Source organism: Cyprinodon variegatus, unplaced genomic scaffold, assembly GCF_000732505.1.
Source record: "Cyprinodon variegatus isolate N-32 unplaced genomic scaffold, C_variegatus-1.0 Scaffold635, whole genome shotgun sequence".
NCBI classification, from domain to species: Eukaryota; Metazoa; Chordata; class Actinopteri; order Cyprinodontiformes; family Cyprinodontidae; genus Cyprinodon; species Cyprinodon variegatus.
In genome coordinates, this window is record NW_015151088.1 from 428,889 (window position 1) to 449,576 (window position 20,688).

Sequence of the window (20,688 nt, forward strand, 5' to 3'; positions counted from 1 at the left end):
TAATTAATATAATTGAATTCCAAAAGGATGCTTTCACTTGCTCTTTTCAAGAGGTTGAAATATGTCAAGGTAGAAACACTTTCATTGAAGCACGCCCCTTTTTAGCTTTCACTTTACGTGATTTAGATTAAAAGGCAAGATCATCCATTTGTGATCCGTTTTAAATGGATTTTGTTTTTTTTTATTTTAATAAATAACATACAGAAAACAATAAAAATAATTCTAACATTGACAAAATTATGTGTTTTGGCACTGATAAAATACCTTCTATAACTCGGCATGTCAGTCAGGATTAAAAGGCATCTCTTTTTGTAGCACTGACTTCATACAGTTTTTTCGTAATGTAGGGATGTTTGCCAAAATTAAAGGCACCTTCAAACTCAAAATGCCTCATGCTTGTGTCTTCTTCAGCTCAGTGTAGCGAACTGAAACAGTAAATCAGATAAACAGACAGAATAATCTAATTTAACTCCAATTATAGGAATTATCTTTCAGGCAAAATACAGAAACTTAGCTGGAAGTGGGCCTTGAGAGAGAGAGAGTAACATCACAAGTCTGAAAATCCAATCTGCTATTTTAATCTGCAATAAAACCAGCTTATTTTTTCTGCTTGAATTGACCAGAAACAATCAAGAGCCCTGAAACTTGCAAACTAATTGAAAGTTTGGAGTTAAAGACTTTAGACGATGTATTCCTCTGTGAGTAAATGTTTTTCTCTATTCGGTTGCTTCAGCGAAAACCTGCATCCAAAGTGGTTTCGCTTCACAAGCAACCTCTTCTGACACAGCAGTCAAACTGGCGCTATTATTAGCTTTTAATTAAACACTGGAGGTACCAGAAGGTACTTTAAGGAATTGAGGAGGGTCCACAGCAAAATATAAAAAAGAAAAAAAAAACATACAGTGCTAAAACACTAAGTCTGTGTGCACAAGGATGATTATTCAAACTCATAGTAGATTAAGATGCTGAGAATAATAAGAATCAATACGATTCATGTTTTATACTGTATTTATAGCTATAATATAATTTGGTTTTATTTACATACGATCGAAGTGATTTATAATGATAGAAGATATAAAGCAGCTTATCGAAAAGCTTTACCACAGTACAGATTGGTTTCTACTATTTTATTTAAAAAGTCAAGCTTTGGCCTATATTCCAACAAATGCCAAATCATTGCAAGTCAGTATTTTCTTGCCTTTTTCCTGAATTCACCCAAACAGCTGGTCTGAGGTAAACCGATGCTCACAGCTTTAGTTAACACTGCTGTACTTTATTATTCTATTGTGCTTTTATCAATTCTAAAATTAATAAGAGGTGCTTCAGGTTTAATTCCTCTGTTAGGTTGTAAAGATATGCAAGGTCTTACTGCCAGATTAGAGATTACCTGACAGCAGAACCTATAAAAAATACATTTTCTTTTTTTTTTTCTTTTTTTTTTATTGACTTCTGAATGCCCTTAGTCCTGATTGATTCCTCTCTCTTTTCTAAGCATTTCTCCACAAGCCCAGATTTCCGGTTCTTGAATCGTCCTCTTCCAAGTGCCTTAGCGAGCCCGAAGATTTATTTGCATCTCATTTGCATTCACTTGTAACCTGAGTCTGAATGAATCCTGCTCAAAGCTAAGAAGAAGAGCAGACTAGTGAAGGTATAAAAAAAAAAAAACAGGAGTTACTTATTTTCCTAATCCATATGTAGACTGTTTTTTTTTTTGTTCTTTTTCTAGCTGTGTTTAATTTTGATTAAATGTGCAGGGGTTTTTTGTTCTTTTTTTTTTTTTTTTACCACAAATCTCTACTTAAAAAATCGAAATGTTACACAGGTGCATCTCAATAAATTTGAAAATCATCAAAAACCTTTTTTGCTAACTAAAATTAAAAAGTTTAACTTTTATATAGATTCCATTAAGAGATATTCTCTATAGTAATTGCCTTTGTTTCTGGTCAGTTTGATAATTATGGCTTGTAAGTCAAAAATCTAAAGGATCTTTAATCTTTATTATGGCCTACACCACCATGAGGAAGTGAGTTGCATTAAAATCAATTTCTCATAACCTCCACAAAGAGATTAAGCCACAAATGGTCAGTATAGAGGCTGGTGCATCATAAAGAGCCTACAAATGGAAAGTTTAACGGAAGAAAAATAGTTGGTGAACTACCAGAGCTGGAGTCTTCTTCATGTCACTTACATGTACCCAGGGCATGATCTACAACTATCTGATTGACTAAGGTAAGCCATGACTGAACCAGGCACAGCATCAGCACCATCTTATTGAAATGGTAAAAATGAAGATAATTGTTGGTGGTCAACAGTCCTCTTATCAAACAAAATTAAGATTAGTATCTGATTTGGAAATCAAGCTTGTATACTCTGGAGAATAATGAATATTAAAAGGATCAAACCTGATTTCACTGATGAGTGACATTTTAACAGTCATTGATGATCTAGAGAAATGCTGGTGTTTCTTCAATGGGTTTAATGAAAGGCCACTGTGTAACGTTTGGCCACTAGGGGCGCTAGACCTGTGACTGCCTGTATTTTGCTTCTACTAAACATCGAAAAAAATAAAGATGACTGTATACTAGGAGCAAAGTAACTTACCAGTCTAATAATAAAGTTGAGAAAAGAGAATCCGTTTTATCTCCAACTTCTTTCAGTCTCTTGTTTTTCCTCTTGCATGATCCCTTTCACGTTTTCTCTTTTTAGCCTCCTCGGAAAGTTTAAACTTTTTCCTTGCCTCATCTATGACAGGTAGTCAAGCAGGTGGAAAAATAATATAGCAAAAACCTTAGCTTCGTGATGATTTAAGAGCCTGTGGCTGTAAAGCGATACGTTCTTCCAGGTCACATGACCTGGCCAACAACAGTGCGTCTTCTCCGAATGTACATAGGCGGTATTTCAAGAGGGAAGAACCGCTCATAGCATTGATAGTGTCAAGTACTGTATATTGGCCTGAGGAACCATTTAAAAATAACTCATATGTGTCGACTCTTTAGGTCACAAAGTCTGCGCTGTGCCTTTAAGTCCAAAGCCAGAGCAGAAGCTACTAAGAACTCTTAAAAGATATGCCTCTCTCTGTTCAAAAAGCTTTATGGCGACGATGGTTTCATCTTTCAATTGGACTCCGTACCACAGTGCCAAAAGTACCAACATTCGCTCTAATGACCATTGTATCAGTGTGCTTGACTAACAGACAAATTGGCCTGATCCAAACCTCATAGAGAATCTACAATATTGTTGGGACAAGGATGAGAAACCCCAGTCCTCAATCAGACGAAATGAATCACCCTGAGCTTCTCTGTGTGTTATCAATCAATCGAATGTCTGAGTTCTACTGTTTAAATTAAATAGATTAAAATAGTTTACAGTTTTGATGATATTTAAATTTACTGAGATGCTCCAACGCTTCCTAGATAAAAGGGTTTTTTTGGAACTGGACTCTCTTTTTAAGAGACAAAAACATCCTAAATTCAAGAAAACACTGATTTAGCTATTTACTGCTAACCTTGTATGTCATTACAACTTGATCAACTATTTGAGATGCAGTTTTTCAAATGATCTTTTCTAGATTTGATGTTTGAATCATATGCGAGGTGATCTGCCATACAGAAGATCTTTACTCCAGTTCTCGACTGTCTTAGCTGTACCCGAGGTTCTCCATCTCATGGCGGTATCTCAGCTCGGACACTTTGGCTTTGTGCTGCTTGCTCTCCAGATGCTGCCTGAAGTCTGTTTCCTGCTCGGCACCACAGTTGCACATTGAGCAATAGAACTGCCCACTGGGAGTCACGCACATGGCCAAATCCCTGGGGATGCGCTGCCTTGGTCTCGGGTTATAGTAAGGCCCTGGGGGGAGAATGAGCATATTAAGTGGATAATTCACTTGAGATTTACATAATATGAAAACTTGAGGGACAATAGCATCCAGGCTAAAATATGTTCAACCTAAACAGAGGTGTCAAAAGTATTAATATTCATTACTCCATTAGAAGTATAAATACTATTGTTTAAAAACACTTTTGTTTAGACTATCAACTTAAGCTTTTTACAACAGTAAAAGTGTACAACTGTCATTTTTAAAAGTACTTTAAGTATAAAAGTAAAAGTAATACACAATAAAATGTTCGAAACTGATGCTTTATTACTTATTCTGCACTACCCTACTAAAGTAACATTGTTCTACAAATTTGAATGATTACCTTCCTTATACTTAATTTTCTTATTTTTTATAACTAATGGCAAAAGAGTTACATTTAACTTTGCATCATCTTGAAAATTTTATTTTGGTCGGTGTCTAATATCAAGTTGGTGCAGTAAAGAGTCCAACCACAGAGCAATTCCTTTTTAAGATTAAACACATTATTTTAAAGGTTTTTATTTTTATTTCTTTTTACCAGCAGGTCATAATTAAAATTAGCTTAAAAGAAACAAAACTAACGAGTTTAATTTTATAAAATGCAAGGAGTAGAAAGTGGACAGCTGCAAAAAGAAGAAAAAAAATGTAAGGAGTAGAAGTAAAAAGTTGTCTAAACAATAATGACTCCAGTAAAGGATAGCCAAAATTTATTTTTAAGTAAAGTAACAAAGTATTTGTACTTTGTTACTTGACACCTCTTAGCCTGCATTAAAAGTTTTCCTCATAGTTCTTATATCTATATTTTAGCCCTTAGTCTTACTTCAAAACTGGAAGTAAGAAACTTTTGAATTATTGACTGACATCGACTACACTAGAAGCAAACAATTTCTATTCTAATTACAATGAATCTGTTATGGTTGGAAAGCCTCAAGTTAAGTTAGGGATCTAAGCCCATGCAGGAAAGGGAACCTGGCTGTAAAGCATGAGTGTTTTCATGCGTCAAGTGGAGCGTGGAATCGGATAGCAGCTGTTCGGGAGTTTCTTACCCTTTTTTTCTGGAACTCAAACTAGAGAATACAGAAAAGAAAACTGGAAGTTGTTTCTTTCTGAACTTCTAAAAAATAAAAGGGTGGATTCAACTTGAGACTAAATCTGAGCATCTGTCATCTGCACAGTTGCTGAGATTTAAAAGAATCCCTAAACTTTGGGTACTCTCAGGGTCAACACATTCCTTAGAATCAGAATCAAGTTTATTGTCAAGTAGGTTTGGACTAACAAGGAATTTAACAAAGTAGATATAGACAGAATACAGAATCTATAGCTATATACCGTATAAAACATACAATATACCATATATAGTATATAGCTATGTATTATTATTATTATGCAGTTGTGAAAATATAAATATTATACCAACCTTGTTTTGTTTAATATCTTGTTCTAAAGGTACATTGCCCGAAAAATAAATGAACATAAAAATGGAAAACAGACGTACCTATAAAAGAGTAAAATCTTTTCAAATCTGTCCTTTTGTTTCAGTATGACTTGTTGATTCCGTGTGCTGACTAGAGCCATTATTAAAAGCTTGAGCAAAATGCAAATATGAGTTTTATAAGAATATTTTATTTAAAAATAAATTATTTGAAGTTCATTTGTTGAAACTTTGGATCAGTGCTGCAAATAAGGTTGTAATATGCTGTCATGCATGTACTTCTCATATATCAGGTATATCTGCTAACATATTTGACAGCTGCTCTTTCCTACTACCTCCAAAGTAAATTGGCAAACTAATAAAAAAATAAGATTTCTAAAAGGAACCAATATACATTTGGCTGTTTTTGGGAGATCAAAAAAAAAATGTTTACATCTAGAAAAGGACAGTAGCTCTATGGTGAATAATCTCTAATTCTCAATCTATTTTATCATGACTTATTCAGTCATTTCACCTGCAACAAAGGAGCTATTTGTTGAAAAGTCACAAAACCCATTCCGTGTTCTCTAGAATTGACTATTTCTGCTTTTAGTAAAGTTCAAGACACATAGAACCAGGTTTAAAAATAGACTAAGAAAAAAAGCAGAATGAGTCACTTGTTCTTATAAAATGACCCTCTTCGGTGCACAGAAAGAGCTCAAAGACATCTTACAGGGTTGGTACACGGGACAAAAGAGAGTTGTTTGTTCATTTGATTGTGGAAAGCTGCAGAAAAATGCCAGAAAGACACAGAAAAGGTGCCACAAAGCAGCCACACTTAAAAGGACAGCTATTTTAGGACATGTCCATTAAGAGAATAAAAAAAAAAGGAACGCTGACAAAAGCAGATAATTGGGGCGAGAGAGAGAGAGAGATAGGAAGAGCAATCAACATTTTATTGTCACCTATTTTTTAATCCTTTGTTGATTTTCTAATGACTTCCGCTGTGAAAATAGTTAAGAGTCTGACTGAGCGAGAAGGACATGTTGACGTAAGCAGAAGGTCTGACGTTACTTATGCTGTATCTGTTTTCACTCACACACGCACACAAAAAGGTGAAAACAGACACTGTGAAGCTTTTTCTCCACAAGATGTTACCTTATAGGTTACCAGACGTCACTTTACAGAAAGCAGATACGACCATCGAAGGCTGCTGAAGATAGCCTCTAATTGCACGCCAAACATCTTTCTTTAAAAACACTCTTTAAACAAACCTTTACATCTGAGAGAGACCTCTTCAGTGTTTCTGTTTTTTATTATAAGGCACTTTCTGTTGTTGACTGAAATCAGCAGATTTAAAATCTCTCTCTCTCTCTTTGCCTCAAGGGAATTTGCAAACATCCTTTCAGCCTGGAAAGATTACAGTCATCTTCTGAAAAAAATGTTGGTATATAAATAAAAATAAGACTTTATATGCTATGGATGCATCATATTCTCAGAAATGTTATTTGCAATTACAGACAGAAACAACTATTGCATGATGGGCAGACTAATCATACAACAATCAACATCACCCGATTAGAGAACATTAATAAGATTTTTTTTAAAAATCCATTGGACTTTGTTTCCAAGTTTGAAGACGTGTCACTTCCCATCTGGACGTTTTTTCAATTCAAAATGTCAGAATTAGCGTTGAGGTTGAGGCTTTATAGAGTGAACCAAAACAAAGCCTTTTATTGGCTTAGAAAACATGCAAATTTAACCTGAAGAATAAGTCTGCCCATTAGCAATGGACAGGCTTTCGGGTTCTTTGTTAGCCTGCAATACCCAATACTGGTCTATGCCTCTAAAAGGGGGTCGTTAGGGGGAATTGTTGGCGTGGCTGAACAGGCGAGATGTTCTGGTCCCATGTATGATGATGGCGGGAAGGAATCAACTCTATCACTGCATTTTAGGTTTTTGAAAGCTGGAACCTGAGTAACATAGATGGCCTCCTTCACACCCCTCTCAAACCACCTGTCTTCTTTGTCCAAAATGTCTTTTTGGTCCTCAAATGAATGTCCTTTGTCCATAAGGTGTAGATTTACAGCAGAGTCTTATCCGAAGGAGGTACCTCTTCTGTGTCTGTGGAAAGGTTGTTTGGTTTCTCCAATAAAAAGAGCAGAGAATTCCTCACTGTATTGACTGCATACACCACTCCGCTCATACTTGGTCTGGGGGTTGGTCTTTACGATACACTAGTCTCTGTTTAAGGGTCTTGTTTGGTTTGAAATGTACTGGGATTTCGTGTTTGGAGAAAATCCTCTTGAGTTTTTCACAGACTTCAGCAACATATTGGATGGCGATGTTTTTATGTTGCAACTTCTCCTATATTATGTCCCCTGCTTGGGGTAGGTTTATTTATTTGACATCCCTCAGAATAACCATCATCTCTGATGCACTCTTCTTTTACATCACAGGTTTTGTCTGAGATTTACATATGAGGATGGAGATTGCCACTGATGATGATTTCAATCCTGTATGTTAAACAATTTCTGTATTGATTTTGCTATATGTTTTGGAAATTTTTGGTAATGTTGAAGCTATGGCTTTTGAAAAAGGCCAAAAGGCTTTTAAAAGTCTTAGAATATTAATAAGGATCCATTTTGTGATGCACTTTAACATGATTTCCAATGCATTTTAGGAAATAAAAAGATCCATAGCATCATGGGCCTTCCATCATTCTTAGAAGTAAAAATTAGGTGCTTTTGTACATATTCATTTTTCCATTTTCAACGGAAGCTTAAGATGTACAGTATTTGCTTAGAAAGAGGTTAAGAGCTTGAGCCGGGCATACACTGTGCGATATTTATAATAATCTGATGCAATCTACCTGCTCACACTGTACATCTAAAAACCACGTCGGATTGCCGCTACTTTAGCCTTTAACTTTAGGGTTTGTTGAGATAAATGCACATTTAAAAAGGGAAACATGGTTCATTATTTACATTTAACATATATTTCAACATTGCTAAAAAAAAAAAAGACTTGAATTTTTTGTTTCAGACTTGCAATTTGACTTGAGAGTTACTGGTTTTATCTTGAGACTCGACGCAGGACTTGAGGTTTGCAAAACAGTGACTTGGACCCACCTCTGGTTCATCCTTAGTGAAGCTCACAGTTCCAGTTTGATCATAGACAAAAGAGGATCTCATGAGACACGCAATGATATGACACGGTAAGCAGATACCAAGCAGATAGCTGGCAAATGCTTTTATGAAACATGTTTCTGTCAGAAACGATGCCTTGACAAGATTGGATCAACCTTTTCCGTTTAAGAAAAACGTATGTTTCCTAATAAAGGAGGCATATTTTTTTAAATGGTATTTTTCACTGGAATAGGAAATAAAAGTTCAATGTTATAATCACCAAGTTGAAACTTTGCAAATGAAGTAAAAGATTAATGGATTTAAAGTTGTTCATTCACATTTTCCAGGGGAAGCAAATGTTTGTGCTGGTTATGGATGAGCTTATTTTCCTAGTACTATCTGCTGACAAACTGCTCCTAAATGAAAATAATTTATAGGTGTTTTTGTAGAGTTTAACTTTGTTGACCGATGAAATATGAGTGGACAAAAACTCCTCTGTTAGGTTATTCTTATTTCTATACACAAATGCAGCTCCTTCTTTTGCTGTAAAATTGCTTTATCCAGAAATACAACTGAATTTATCGTTTAGTTCTAGTCTAATTTCTTACCTGGCATGGCGGCAGGTAACTGTGGGCTGCGGCGGTTTTTCACCAGTCGGTACTCACTGCCATCTTTCCGATTTTTTCTCTGGGCTACTTCATTGCTGCCATCCCTGTAACTCTCAAAGATTAAAACTCCTTTCAGACAAAGGTTTAAACATGTATACACCATAAAAAAATCTGCTGCAGACAAAATATTACTCCACCCTGAACCCACATGTTATTGCAGTTCTGCTGGGCCTCAGCCAGTCGTAGCTTCTTGGCATGGTTTTTTCCCTGGTAGTGGGCCTGTGCGACTGCCAGGGAGCTGAAGGAGGCGTCACATAGTTTACAATAGTCGTTTTCTGTTGCCAGGATGACCCGGGGCGCCCCCTTATACAGCGCCTGCAAACATGGTACAAAGCATTGCACTGTTTGTGGAGAGAGGAGTTAGGGAACAAACACATAACCGAAACAAGAAAGGAACATTCAGTTCCACTGGAAGAAGAAAAAATATATCTCTCTTAGTCAATCTGTCTGTTTTTCAAAATATATACCAATGACCATTCATAATTAATGACTGGAATGACTGGTTGAAGCAGATACTCCAAATGGGCATTTTCAAATAAAGAAAAGGAGACATGATCTGATCTACCCAGGCTTAATGATAAATATATAAACTGAAAATAACATGTGTCCCCTAATAAGTAACAGTAGCTGCCTCGCACCTCCTCAAAGGAAACAGTCTCAGTCAGCAGAGTGGCCGCCTCCGCAGTAAAACACCCACCTCCTCAGTTTAAACAGGTAAGTTAGTGCAGAAATGATGTAGCTTGGCTTAACCTGTCTGCCTCCATCACCATCACTGGCTCCAGAACCGAGGCTCTGACCGGCTCCCTCTGTGGCTTCTGGTATCCTGATGGCAGGTGGCTGCTGACTGCCAGCGTAGAAATTTCTCAACTTTTTGCCGTGGTTCTTTCCCTTGATGAAAAGATACAAAGCTTAGTTTTTTAGTCTCCCTGTATTACATACAGTACATGCACCAGACATTTTATTAGGTATAAATGTTGAATTACTTGTTAAAAGTAGAAATGACACAGCCAATCATATGGAGGCAGTTCAATACATTAAGGCATCTAAACTAAGTTGAGATAACTTGCTAACTATACTTCTCCCGCAATAATAATGCACCACGTCACAAAGCTAAAATAATGGTTTCAAGAGGGCAACAAGTTCTTTCAACAATCACAAAATCCACACTCACTGTATCTTAATCTAACAGAGCACCTCTTGGACGTAGTGGAACAAGAGATTGGAATCACAGATGTGAAACTAACAAACCTAATGCTGACCATGATGTTATCTTTGAATAATGGGCCAAATCCATACAGAGTGTTAGACCCTTAAAGGAGGCATATCCAAAGGGAAGATGTGGTCTAGCATAGGGTACATAATAAAGTGGTCGCCAAGTGTATGGGTCGGTAATGTGGGATTGTGTTTTTTACCTCACCTGGTAGTGAGCTTGTGCCTGCTGAGGAGAGTTGAGTGTTACATTGCAGAGTTTACAGTAAAGTGGTTTGCACAGTTCTTCCAGGCCTAGAGAATCCTCCTGCTCCTCCATCCCCAGAGAGGAGCCCTCATCCTTGGGCGGTTCACTGGCAGGAGCTGCTTGGCCCGGTAGAGGTCCACATAGGTAGTTGGATACTGGTGCTTGATTGGGAACTAGTCCTGGTGGCCTTTGAGTCCTTTGTGACGGATCGGGGTCTGGAGCAGGGGGTGAGGACAGGGAGCTGGGAGGGAGCGGAAAGCGGCTGGGTGCTGGTGCAACTACAGGTGGAGGGATCAGTGCTTGAGCTGGGGTGAGATGTGGATGTCCTAAAGTTTGGGTGAGGTCCATAGTTGGAGGTACAAGGGGTTGTGTGGGATCTACAGTTGGAGGGACTAGATTGTGTGCCATCGGTGGAGGGCCCAGCTGCTGGGCTTGGGGCATTGGTGGAGCTAAGGTGTGTGGTGGAGTAATGGATGGAGGCCTTAGTGTGTGAGCAGTAGGTATTTGTGGGGGCCCTAAACTCTGAGAAGGAGCCAGTGTTGGGGGTCCAATTGGTTGAGTAGGGGCAATGGGTGGTGGGCCAAGGGGTTGTGTAGGTGCCATAGGTGGAGGTCCTAAATGGTGCAGGGAGTCCATGTAATGGAAGGGCTGTTGAGGATGACTGAAAAGACTCAGAGGAGGCTTCAACATGGCGTCTGGACCTGTGGGCATAAAATAAAACACAATATGAGGCAGCCCAGAGGACATAAATAAACATTGTTTTTATAAACTTTTTCAGGACTGCAATGAATAACTAAGAAGGCATTTAAGGTTTCCTGATCATCTGTTAAACATTTTTGAGGAGTTTTCACACTTTTGGAATGCACCATTATGTAGTTGTGCTTTTGTTGAAAAATGAACATGTAACCTTGATAAGACACGAGAGTTCCTTTCAAGAACAATCATTTAAAATCCAGATATCCACTTTCTTTCAGCTGAAAAAGAGAGCAGTGGCTGTAAAGTGAGATGATAAACACCGTTAACACGGAACTTGCTAAGCACTTAATATTTCTACTGAGAGTAGGCTAGTATGCTGATGTTATCATTTGGCTCTGATTCATGCTATTCAGCCTTTTACTAGATGCTGAATCTGGGATCTATGTTGCTTTGGCATCTAAAATCACAAAGAAGACTATCAAATACTTTTGGTTTTATGAATTCAACAAACACAGCAGAAATAACAGAAACTTTCAGTGAAAACCAGGTATTTAACCACAGTTTACAAAAAAGCATATATTTTTTTTAATCAAATAATCATGCTAAACCTCTCCAGGTTTACACCAATTTTTCTCAATTTTTTTAAAAACATGTCTATTGTTTTCTTCTAATAGAAATTTATATATTTTATGATCAGTTATTTAAGAAAAGCTGGCATCATGAGTTAAATGGCCACACCTCCAAAAATTTCAAAATACCTAATAGTACCATGAATGTTTCAAATAGTTACCTGCAAGCATAAACAATATGAAAATATACAACATTATATTATTTGAAGGGGAAAAAACAGTTTTATGTCTCATAGATACATATGTTTTTTTGTGTGAAATGTGTGACTCACCACTAGAAAAGAAGCAGAAGACCTTGTGAAGATTGTGGCTAAAAGCCATTATTCACAGGGAACTCAGACAGGAAAGCTTCTTTACAACTTAAGTTACACCCAATCAAATTTATAGTTTGCACACTTTGGTCTAAAATAATGTAAAATTCTGGTTTCACTTCAATTAAACTATTGATCAAAAAGCATTGATCTTAATTGGTACCATAATTAAATCATATATTTTAAACTAAACAAAAACTGTTCTCATATTAGATTAAAAGGATTCTAAATGTATTACATGAATTTAGCATGTAAATTTTCGATAAACATACGATGATTACAGATGGGAGCTATACATTAAAGCCCAGAGGCAGAAAGGATGAAGAGAGCTGAGTGAACAGAAACACATTCTTGGACAGAGCTCGGAGCTTCACACTTCAGTGGGCATCAGGAAGCTCAGGCTGAACATGCAGCGCCTGCAGTCAAGCATACAGGACATCAGGCACACACACACTGCAAACTCTGCTTTAATTTGTATTCCCACTCATGTTTTGAGGGTTGAATTGTCACTGACTCTGTGTCTGTGTGTTTGAGGTGGGGGGTTGTGTGTCTAAAACTAGATTCTCAGGTCAGTATAGGCAAATAGCTGTATCCACTTTGTTGGACTCTCATCTGAAAATCTGATTGAACGCCCATTAGCAGTTAATCTGAGACCCAAAATTATACCCTGGGGTGTTTGTGTTTCCAAGTGCTCCCTGTCCGTCTCTCTGTCCAAAGTGTCCAGCTGTCTGTCTGTCATGCAGTCCTGCTGATCTAAGGAGAAAGGTATGCTGGACAAGGCTCTGACCTTACAATTAGTCATATAAACCGCAAGATGAAAGAGACGTACACCCAACAAATCCAGAACGACAAGAGGAGCAGCATTTAAATCCGCTTAACTCTTTATTGATATTGTGAGTTCTGTTTTCCCTATGTTAAAATATGTTTATTAATGTCTTTGGGAGGTATCAAGGTTGATTTATTTTTAGTAAACTCTAAATAGAAGGAATAATCTGCCACACAAAACATTTTAGTCCAGTTCTTTAACTCAAAAAGCAGGTTTAGGCAGCTAGGAAATATTTTTATTGCTTATAAAGTTCACATTAAGATCAGACATTTTGATCAAGTTGCATAATTGATCAAGTGTTGATCAAGGTGCACAAATATTCTTCCATGGCTGCCATTTTGCACAATGTAAAGGCCTAAACAAATGTCACAGAGTCTCTGCAACAGGACTATTTGGAAGAGTAGGTTGGCAAAAATATCCTGTATAAACTACAGTCAGGGAGCTGTATCAATCCCTTTCCGTTGCACAAGAGATTAAGTTTGCTTATTTGGGATTGCATTAGCCTTTTATCTGCTAAGTAGGCAGTGCATGTCCAAAGACTCATAAACTTAATGAAGAAAGTAATGTTTGAAAACAATGCTAAAGTCTTTTAGCAGGGAAGAAAATCTTCTTAGGTGCATAAGAGTGCACACCCACCTAAATCTGTGATGTTTAGTCTGATTACTTCTGCCTTTGGACTCCAAATAAAGTAGAGCAGTTCTGGTACCCTATGCCCAAGATTTTCTTATTGTCATTTCATGGCAAACGCAAAAAAGCTTTCAAAGCATCAGAGGAACCTTATTGTATCACTATGGAGAAGGAAACAAAGAATTGCAGTGGCCCTGAGAGCACAGAATGAACATATTTTTAGGTGGAGGAAAAATGGGGTGTGGGGCTTGTCCTGTGTGGTTATGTTCTCAATTACTTCTTAGGTTTGGAGCAGTCATTCAGGGGTGTGCTTACCTTGCAAGCAAAATAAATTGTCGCAAGATTTGTGAATTCACAAACGCCCGAAAATACATCTTGCAGGGAGCCAAAAGATGAATTAGCCAGGATACTGAAATGTGTCGGATCAATGAAATGCAGAGACATGCATGATATCAAAACATTGACCAGTGGCAGAAAGCTAAAGCCAAACAAGATGGCTGCGGCCGTTTTAGCTTTATATTTCAAAAAAGACAAAAGGGATACAACTTGATCAACTTGAAAGATGTTTGTGCATTCCTTCTTGACTGGATTTGGTAAGAGTCTGATCTATCAGTAACTCTGCTAGTAGTGAAAGAAATCGACAATGTGATATGTCACAACTGCTACTGGGGCCGTGATTGGCTAAAAGCCTGATATGGGAGGCAGGTGCCACTTGGTGATTTACCCAATCAGTTCAAAGGATTGTACTGAATGTCCCTCACTTTTGCTGACACTTTCCAACTGAGCTTTTCCAGATGGATACTGTGCAGAATTTAAATTGAGCTACACCTATCAATCTGGCTTATGCCCACTTAGGGGTATGCCCCTGTGGGGAGAAGATTCATAGCTGTATTATCAATTGAGAGATGCTTGATCACTGTCTACTGGTTATGGGTGGCCCTGCAAGTGCTCTTTAGTTTTGTCATATTGAGCCCTGGTCTGCCGCTTGCCCTGACCACCTCTGGCCATGTGAGGCCTATTCCCTCCCTTGCACACTCCATCCTGGTGGCTGGTGTCTTTGCCTGTCATTGCATTGGTGGTTCTCATCATCGATGGCTGGGTGAATACATGGGTGACAGGTGCTTGGGAGGTGCACCCGGAGCTCTCCTGCAGGAGAGGGTGCAGTTTTACCTGCAATGGTCCTTCTGGGGTTCCTGTGGTCTTGGGGACTTGTGGATGCCTAGGAAACAGTGTCTGCTTTGGATTCTAGGGGGCAGATTTGTGCCTCCTAACGCCTGCTATTTAATATTCTTTTGAAGAAACTTTGTTTTTATAAGCGTACTCATAGGTGTTCAAATTCAGGTGCTGTTAAACACATAATACCTATAGACACACAGCATTTAGAACTGTGGTCGCCACAAAATACATCTTCTCAATTTTTACTTTTCATTAAGATTCTAATGCTCCACTGCTCCCAAAGCAAGTTTGTTTAGCTTGTCCTTGGCACACAGACAACAATTCTGAGTGCTACAGGACATGTAAAAAACAACAAAAAAACGGTTCAAAAAACTCTAAATGATACAGCAACAATATAAAAACTCAGAGATTATCAATATGTCTCATTACAAGCAGGAATGTCTCAGCAGTCTAAACCTTCAGTTGAATTGAACTCTTGAGATCTCTATCCCAACATTTGTAATATGATTCCCTTTCATCCCAGACTACACTGTTAAATCTAAACACAAACTGCAGTCTAACTGGGGCAATCAATGTTACTTTTATCAATTCAACTAACCACATATATACATGTATAGGGTAGGTACCTTGCAGTATGTTACCTCTTGAGGTTAAAATCAATAGTTGTATTCTCCTGATACACAATAAGCCTTCTTCTTCATTTTTTGTTTCATATATTGTTGGATTCTGATGGCTGATTCTCTGATCTATTTATTATATAGGAAAATTGTTACTTCATTTTAATGGATTTTTAATTATAAAAGTTTGCTCCAGCAAAGGAAATTCCTTAGTCATTGTTTAGAAATGATGTTAAAAAGGGCTTCAGGAGAGATATCATGGGCAAAAATAGAGATAAGTCCTGTCTTCCAATAGAACTCATGCACCTTGAGAATCTACTAATTTTTGTCAAGTGTAAAATCAAAAATTTCTATCTAACTTAATGAGATTGTATTCAACAAAACAACACATACTGCATAATTGGAAAGTAGATGGAAATAACACATGGTTTTGAAATAAAACCACGTTTCTCAAAAGTGTGCCGTTCCATTTGCAGGCTGGATTTTGATTGGGCCTTACAACGCATAGGAATTGTTTGATTAAACCCTCCTATTGTAGCTATGGCTGTTTTTTGAGGGTTGTTCTGCAGCTGGAAGGTACACCTTGCCACTTTGTTAACAGCATTTTGCAGACTCTAACACATTTTCTTTGAGGAGGATGCTCTATGATTTTCCACTCATTTTCTCGTAAACTCTCTCCGACCCTTTTTTTCAGCTATACTGCTAGAAAGAAGCATTCTAATACCGTTCAAACTTCCCTATGTTTACCTGTTTATGGTCATGCTTACGAATTCTTCAAAGTTATTAAAAAAACAGACACATTTCAGTTAAGCACATGCTTATTTTCTCTTCTTTATAAATTATTTCTGAGATTGGCTAAAAGAACTGGATATTATTAAGGGCTGTAAAATAAAGCTGATTTTTATATATTATTGTTATTTGAAACCTGAATCTGACAATTTTATACTCCACCTGTTTTTTTTTTTTTGTTTTGTTTTTTTTTGCTTATCACATAAAATCTTGATAAGCTATATCAAATTGTGCGGTGGTATCATTAGAAACTGAAAGGGGTAGTCTATACTGGGTACTGTGGGGCAGAGTTGGCCTAGTGGTTAGAGCAGTGCGCTTGTGCTCTGAGAAGGCTGCAAGTACCCGGGTCGATCCCCATAGCCTGCAGTCTGGGTTCCTAAGCAAGACCCTTAACCCCAAAGTGCTCCCTGGTCGCCACACAATGGCAGCCCACTGCTTCCTAAGGGGATGGGTTAAATGCAAAGGTGAATTTCCCCACTGTGGGATAATTAGGGAATTTACATTACATTACATTATACATTATAATATAATTTAAATGCTGCTAATCTTTCTTTGTAAAAGTTATACATTAGTAAAACACTCAGTTGTCTGTTTCATAGCTTTAAACCCTTGCGCACCGTAAGTGTTATGTGAGCTAGATAGGTCAAGGTTAGCTTTTCCACATTTGAACTTAAGGGTGTGTATTGACTGTATGCAAGCAAACACAGCACAATCAGTGTTCCTGGCTGCAGAAGAGTATAAATATTCACCATTTTGACTGTGCAGGCTGAGTGACATTACAATCTCTTCAGCATGTCAAAAAACAGGATTACATAGAGCCTGATTCAAATGCATCTTTCATCCTTCACGTCTCCTGATCTTTTTTGTTCTCATACCGTTAAAAGAAGCTGTTGAAGATGGGGGAAAAAAAGCACAAAAAACCTTGATGTTATTTCAGAAGTTTCATCACTTGTCAGGCTTTTCAGCTCAACTCAGGAGTTTATAGCTTGCTGGTTGAGTGCCCAGAAACAAAACACTAGAACAATATCTTTAAACCTTTTTTAATTTCCCTGTCTCCTCTGAGAATCTTTAAATAGGCCAAGTGTTCACTTCTCTTGAGTTTCTTTTGTAGGTACTGCGTTGTGTCACATCAATTATGGAGTGATAGGAAGCACATGCCCCTTTGCACTAATTCCATCTGCATTGCTGAGCTCTGGAAAAGCATATTTTACTGCAATCTCCACATATGTCCCACCGTACTGATGTTAGTAAAGTCAATCTCTTTCTGATCTTAAATAACTAATCTTGTATTCTCTTCTTTTACATCTGTCAGGGGTTTCTTTGCAACTTACTTTAAAATAAATTGAGAAGCTTTCCCCTTTAAGTGCTCTGGGCCCTACCTGCATCGGCTGTGCATTATGCTTGTATTGCATTGTACATTGATTATTTAATACAACCCTACATATAGAAACTAGCTCTTGACACTGCTTTAGAAGAACTGGAAGTCCTATACATAAAAAAACAGTAGATTGGATGATGTCTTGTATCCCCCTTTGCAGATTAGTTAATATAAATTTAAATGAAAAAGATTTTTTGGCTTAAATAAATCATTTGCAATTAAATCACATAAACAATGGATTTATTAATCTTACTCAGTTAAAAGGATCAGTGCTGCAGCATGACACATTTGGCCTGATGTTCCTGAAGCCCCTCAGGAAGGGGTACTGTGGAGACTACGCAGGTGTATTAAGAGACACTTACATTAGAAATGTGACATGTCTTTTGTGCAGATCAAGGAGTGTAGATGCAAGATGTTTTTCTTTTTCTAATTTTTGTGACTTTTGATGCAAATACTTTCTCTAGACCCATGCTGCATTGCAAGACAACCACAGATTTTGCAGCGCATCTTGCTTGGTGCTCAGAATGGTGGCTGGTGCACCGCAGCAACATCACATAAAACATGACAGGAGCGCCAGGGCGACCCCCTCTTAACACCCACCCACCTCTGAACCATCTGCAATCAACTCACGCTGGGTTGTCCGTTTCTTGCATAATAAAGGAAGATACTTTTTCCACGTCATTTTAATAGGAGCTCCCCCCTAATATGACAAGCCTCACCTTACCTGGCAATCGTGCAAGATAATGGCTGCTGTCACTGTAGCTGACAGGCTGTGAAGTGTAGTTTCTGCAGTATTCTGCGCTCTGGTAGTATGCAGCATCCCCGCTCCTGAGCTGCAGCGCCATCATCGCCGGAACATCCCTCTGCCAACTTCTCCCCGAAAAACCGGGCGGTCAGACTGGATGACAGTCGCAACCAGGGTGCATACACCGCGGCTCCACCGGAGGGGGAGCCCAACGAAAAGAACTAATTCGGAGAACACACGCATGCTAATTATCATCATGTGCATCGCTACATTTGTTTTATTACATTTCTTATATACGCTATAATTTTTTGAAAAGGTTATTTCATTTTTGCGGGCTAGTTTTTGATTACTCAAATGCAACCAGAGCTTACCCAGCATCCCTATTTCTATTTGGTACAGTCCATTTCCGATGCTTCTGCTGCTTCTTTGCATGGGTGGTAATCCTGACACATTGGATAAATATGCTACACCTCTGTGGTGAACTCAAGCCACCCGAGCTGGCAAATAATAACTAAATCATTCTCAGATCAGCGTTTGGTGATGATAAATGAGTCATATTAAGAAAACACTATCAAATGGGCTATAGATAGATAGATAGATAGATAGATAGATAGATAGATAGATAGATAGATAGATAGATAGATAGATAGATAGACAGACAGACAGACAGACAGACAGACAGACAGACAGACAGACAGACAGACAGACAGATTGAACACCCACACTAAAATTAATACTTTCTACAAAAGCCTTTGTTTGCAAATTAGTTGCATGCTTTGCTCAGATGTGATTTTAGCCACTTCTTCGACACAGACAGTCTTCAAATCGTGGGCCACTTCTAGGAATGCTATTCTTAAATTATTTCCATAGACTTTCTATTGGTTTCAATGGAGGTGATTGGCTGCACCGTTCTAGCAACTTTATTTTATTTCGTTGAGACCAACTGAGAGTTTCCTTGGTTGTGTGTTTGGGGTTAATTTCTTGCTGAAATGTCCACCCATGTGTCATCTTTATCATTCTGGATGATGGCAGTAGATTTGTTTTTATCAAGATTGTCTCCGTACATTTTTCCATTCATCTTTCTTTCGATTATTTGAAGTTGCCTGTACTAGACTCAGAACAGAAGGATCCAGTATTCAAAGCGGTCAAACAGTTAGATTTCGCAAAACTAGGCAGAATAATCCAGAGGACAAAGCCAAAAACAATGTATGTGATGTGCTCGGTTGTCTGAGACAGGAGGACAGAGATCTGGTGAGGTGCTGAGGAAGAATCCAGGACGGAGTCTGGTCACTGTTCCAGGTACGGTACACAAACAGGCAGAGATCAGGCAGGAGTCAGAAGACAGGTGAGGCAAACAGGCTCAGACGTTGAGAGGCAGAAGAGGTCAGGATTAGGTAATCAGAATGCAGGAATGCTAGAATAAGTCTTACCAACAGCTCATAATAATCTGGAACTGATTACTGGTCTGAAGGGGGATTAAATAGAGACTAATGCAGGTGGGTGATGAGAACGGGGCGGGGCTAAGTAGGTTGTGAAATTAGTAATCAGACCAGGCATCAGTGCCAATATCTTGACAATTAAAAAAAACGCCCCACACCATGATGTTACCACCTCCAAACTTCACGGTGTGTTTGGGGTGATGTGCAGTGCAGTTTCACCCCCATACATGACTTTTATTATGGCATCCAAAGAGATAAATTTTAGTCTCATCTGACCAGGTATTTCACAGGCTTGTCTAAATGTTGTGCAGCAAACTTTAAATGAGCGTCAACATGTTTTTTCTTCAGCAATGGGGTCTTGCCTGATGAACGTGCATACAGGCCATGGCGGCTGAGTGCATTACTTATTGTTTGGCTCTTGGACAATTTTTCTGATATGTTTTTTAACTCCTCTGTCAGAAATCTTGCAAGGAGCACCTGGTCGTGGTCGGTTTATGGTGAAAAATTTTTTTTTTTCCTCTTCCGGATTATGGCCTTAATATGCTCACTGGAACATGCAGAAGTGTAGAAATCCTTTCTGTTACTAATACCATCATTATAGTTTGCAATAAAGTCTTTACTTTTACCCATCATGAGATGTTTCTTGTGTGATACCAGAGACAACTTTTTATAGGCCATCATTTGGGACTGATCCAGCTGCTACTAATTTGCACTGACAAGGAAGGGGCAGGATTTCTTTCTAATTACTGAGAGATTTTGGCAGGTGTCTTGACTTTCCGTGCCTTTTTGCACCTCCCTTACTTTACGTGTTCCATTATTTTTCACTGTGTCATTCCAGGTTATTTATACATAACTTAATCTATGGTTTGATTTCTTTGTATGTGTGGATTCCATGGGTTGTTACCATCATCTGGTGTAAATATCATATCAATAACA

General features: G+C 38.2%; 1 protein-coding gene across 1 annotated transcript; it reads right to left on the minus strand.

Moving 5' to 3' along the window:
* Positions 1–1,837: 1,837 nt before the first annotated feature.
* On the minus strand, positions 1,838–18,431 carry zmat3 (zinc finger, matrin-type 3). Its single transcript, XM_015393326.1, has 6 exons — positions 18,293–18,431; positions 10,481–11,220; positions 9,814–9,951; positions 9,212–9,378; positions 9,004–9,107; positions 1,838–3,846 (listed from the first exon to the last, which is right to left on the minus strand). The coding sequence occupies exons 1-6, from the start codon at positions 18,414–18,416 to the stop codon at positions 3,638–3,640; spliced, it is 1,482 nt and encodes a 493-aa protein (XP_015248812.1). The 5' UTR covers positions 18,417–18,431; the 3' UTR covers positions 1,838–3,637.
* Between the last annotated feature and the right edge of the window lie 2,257 nt (positions 18,432–20,688).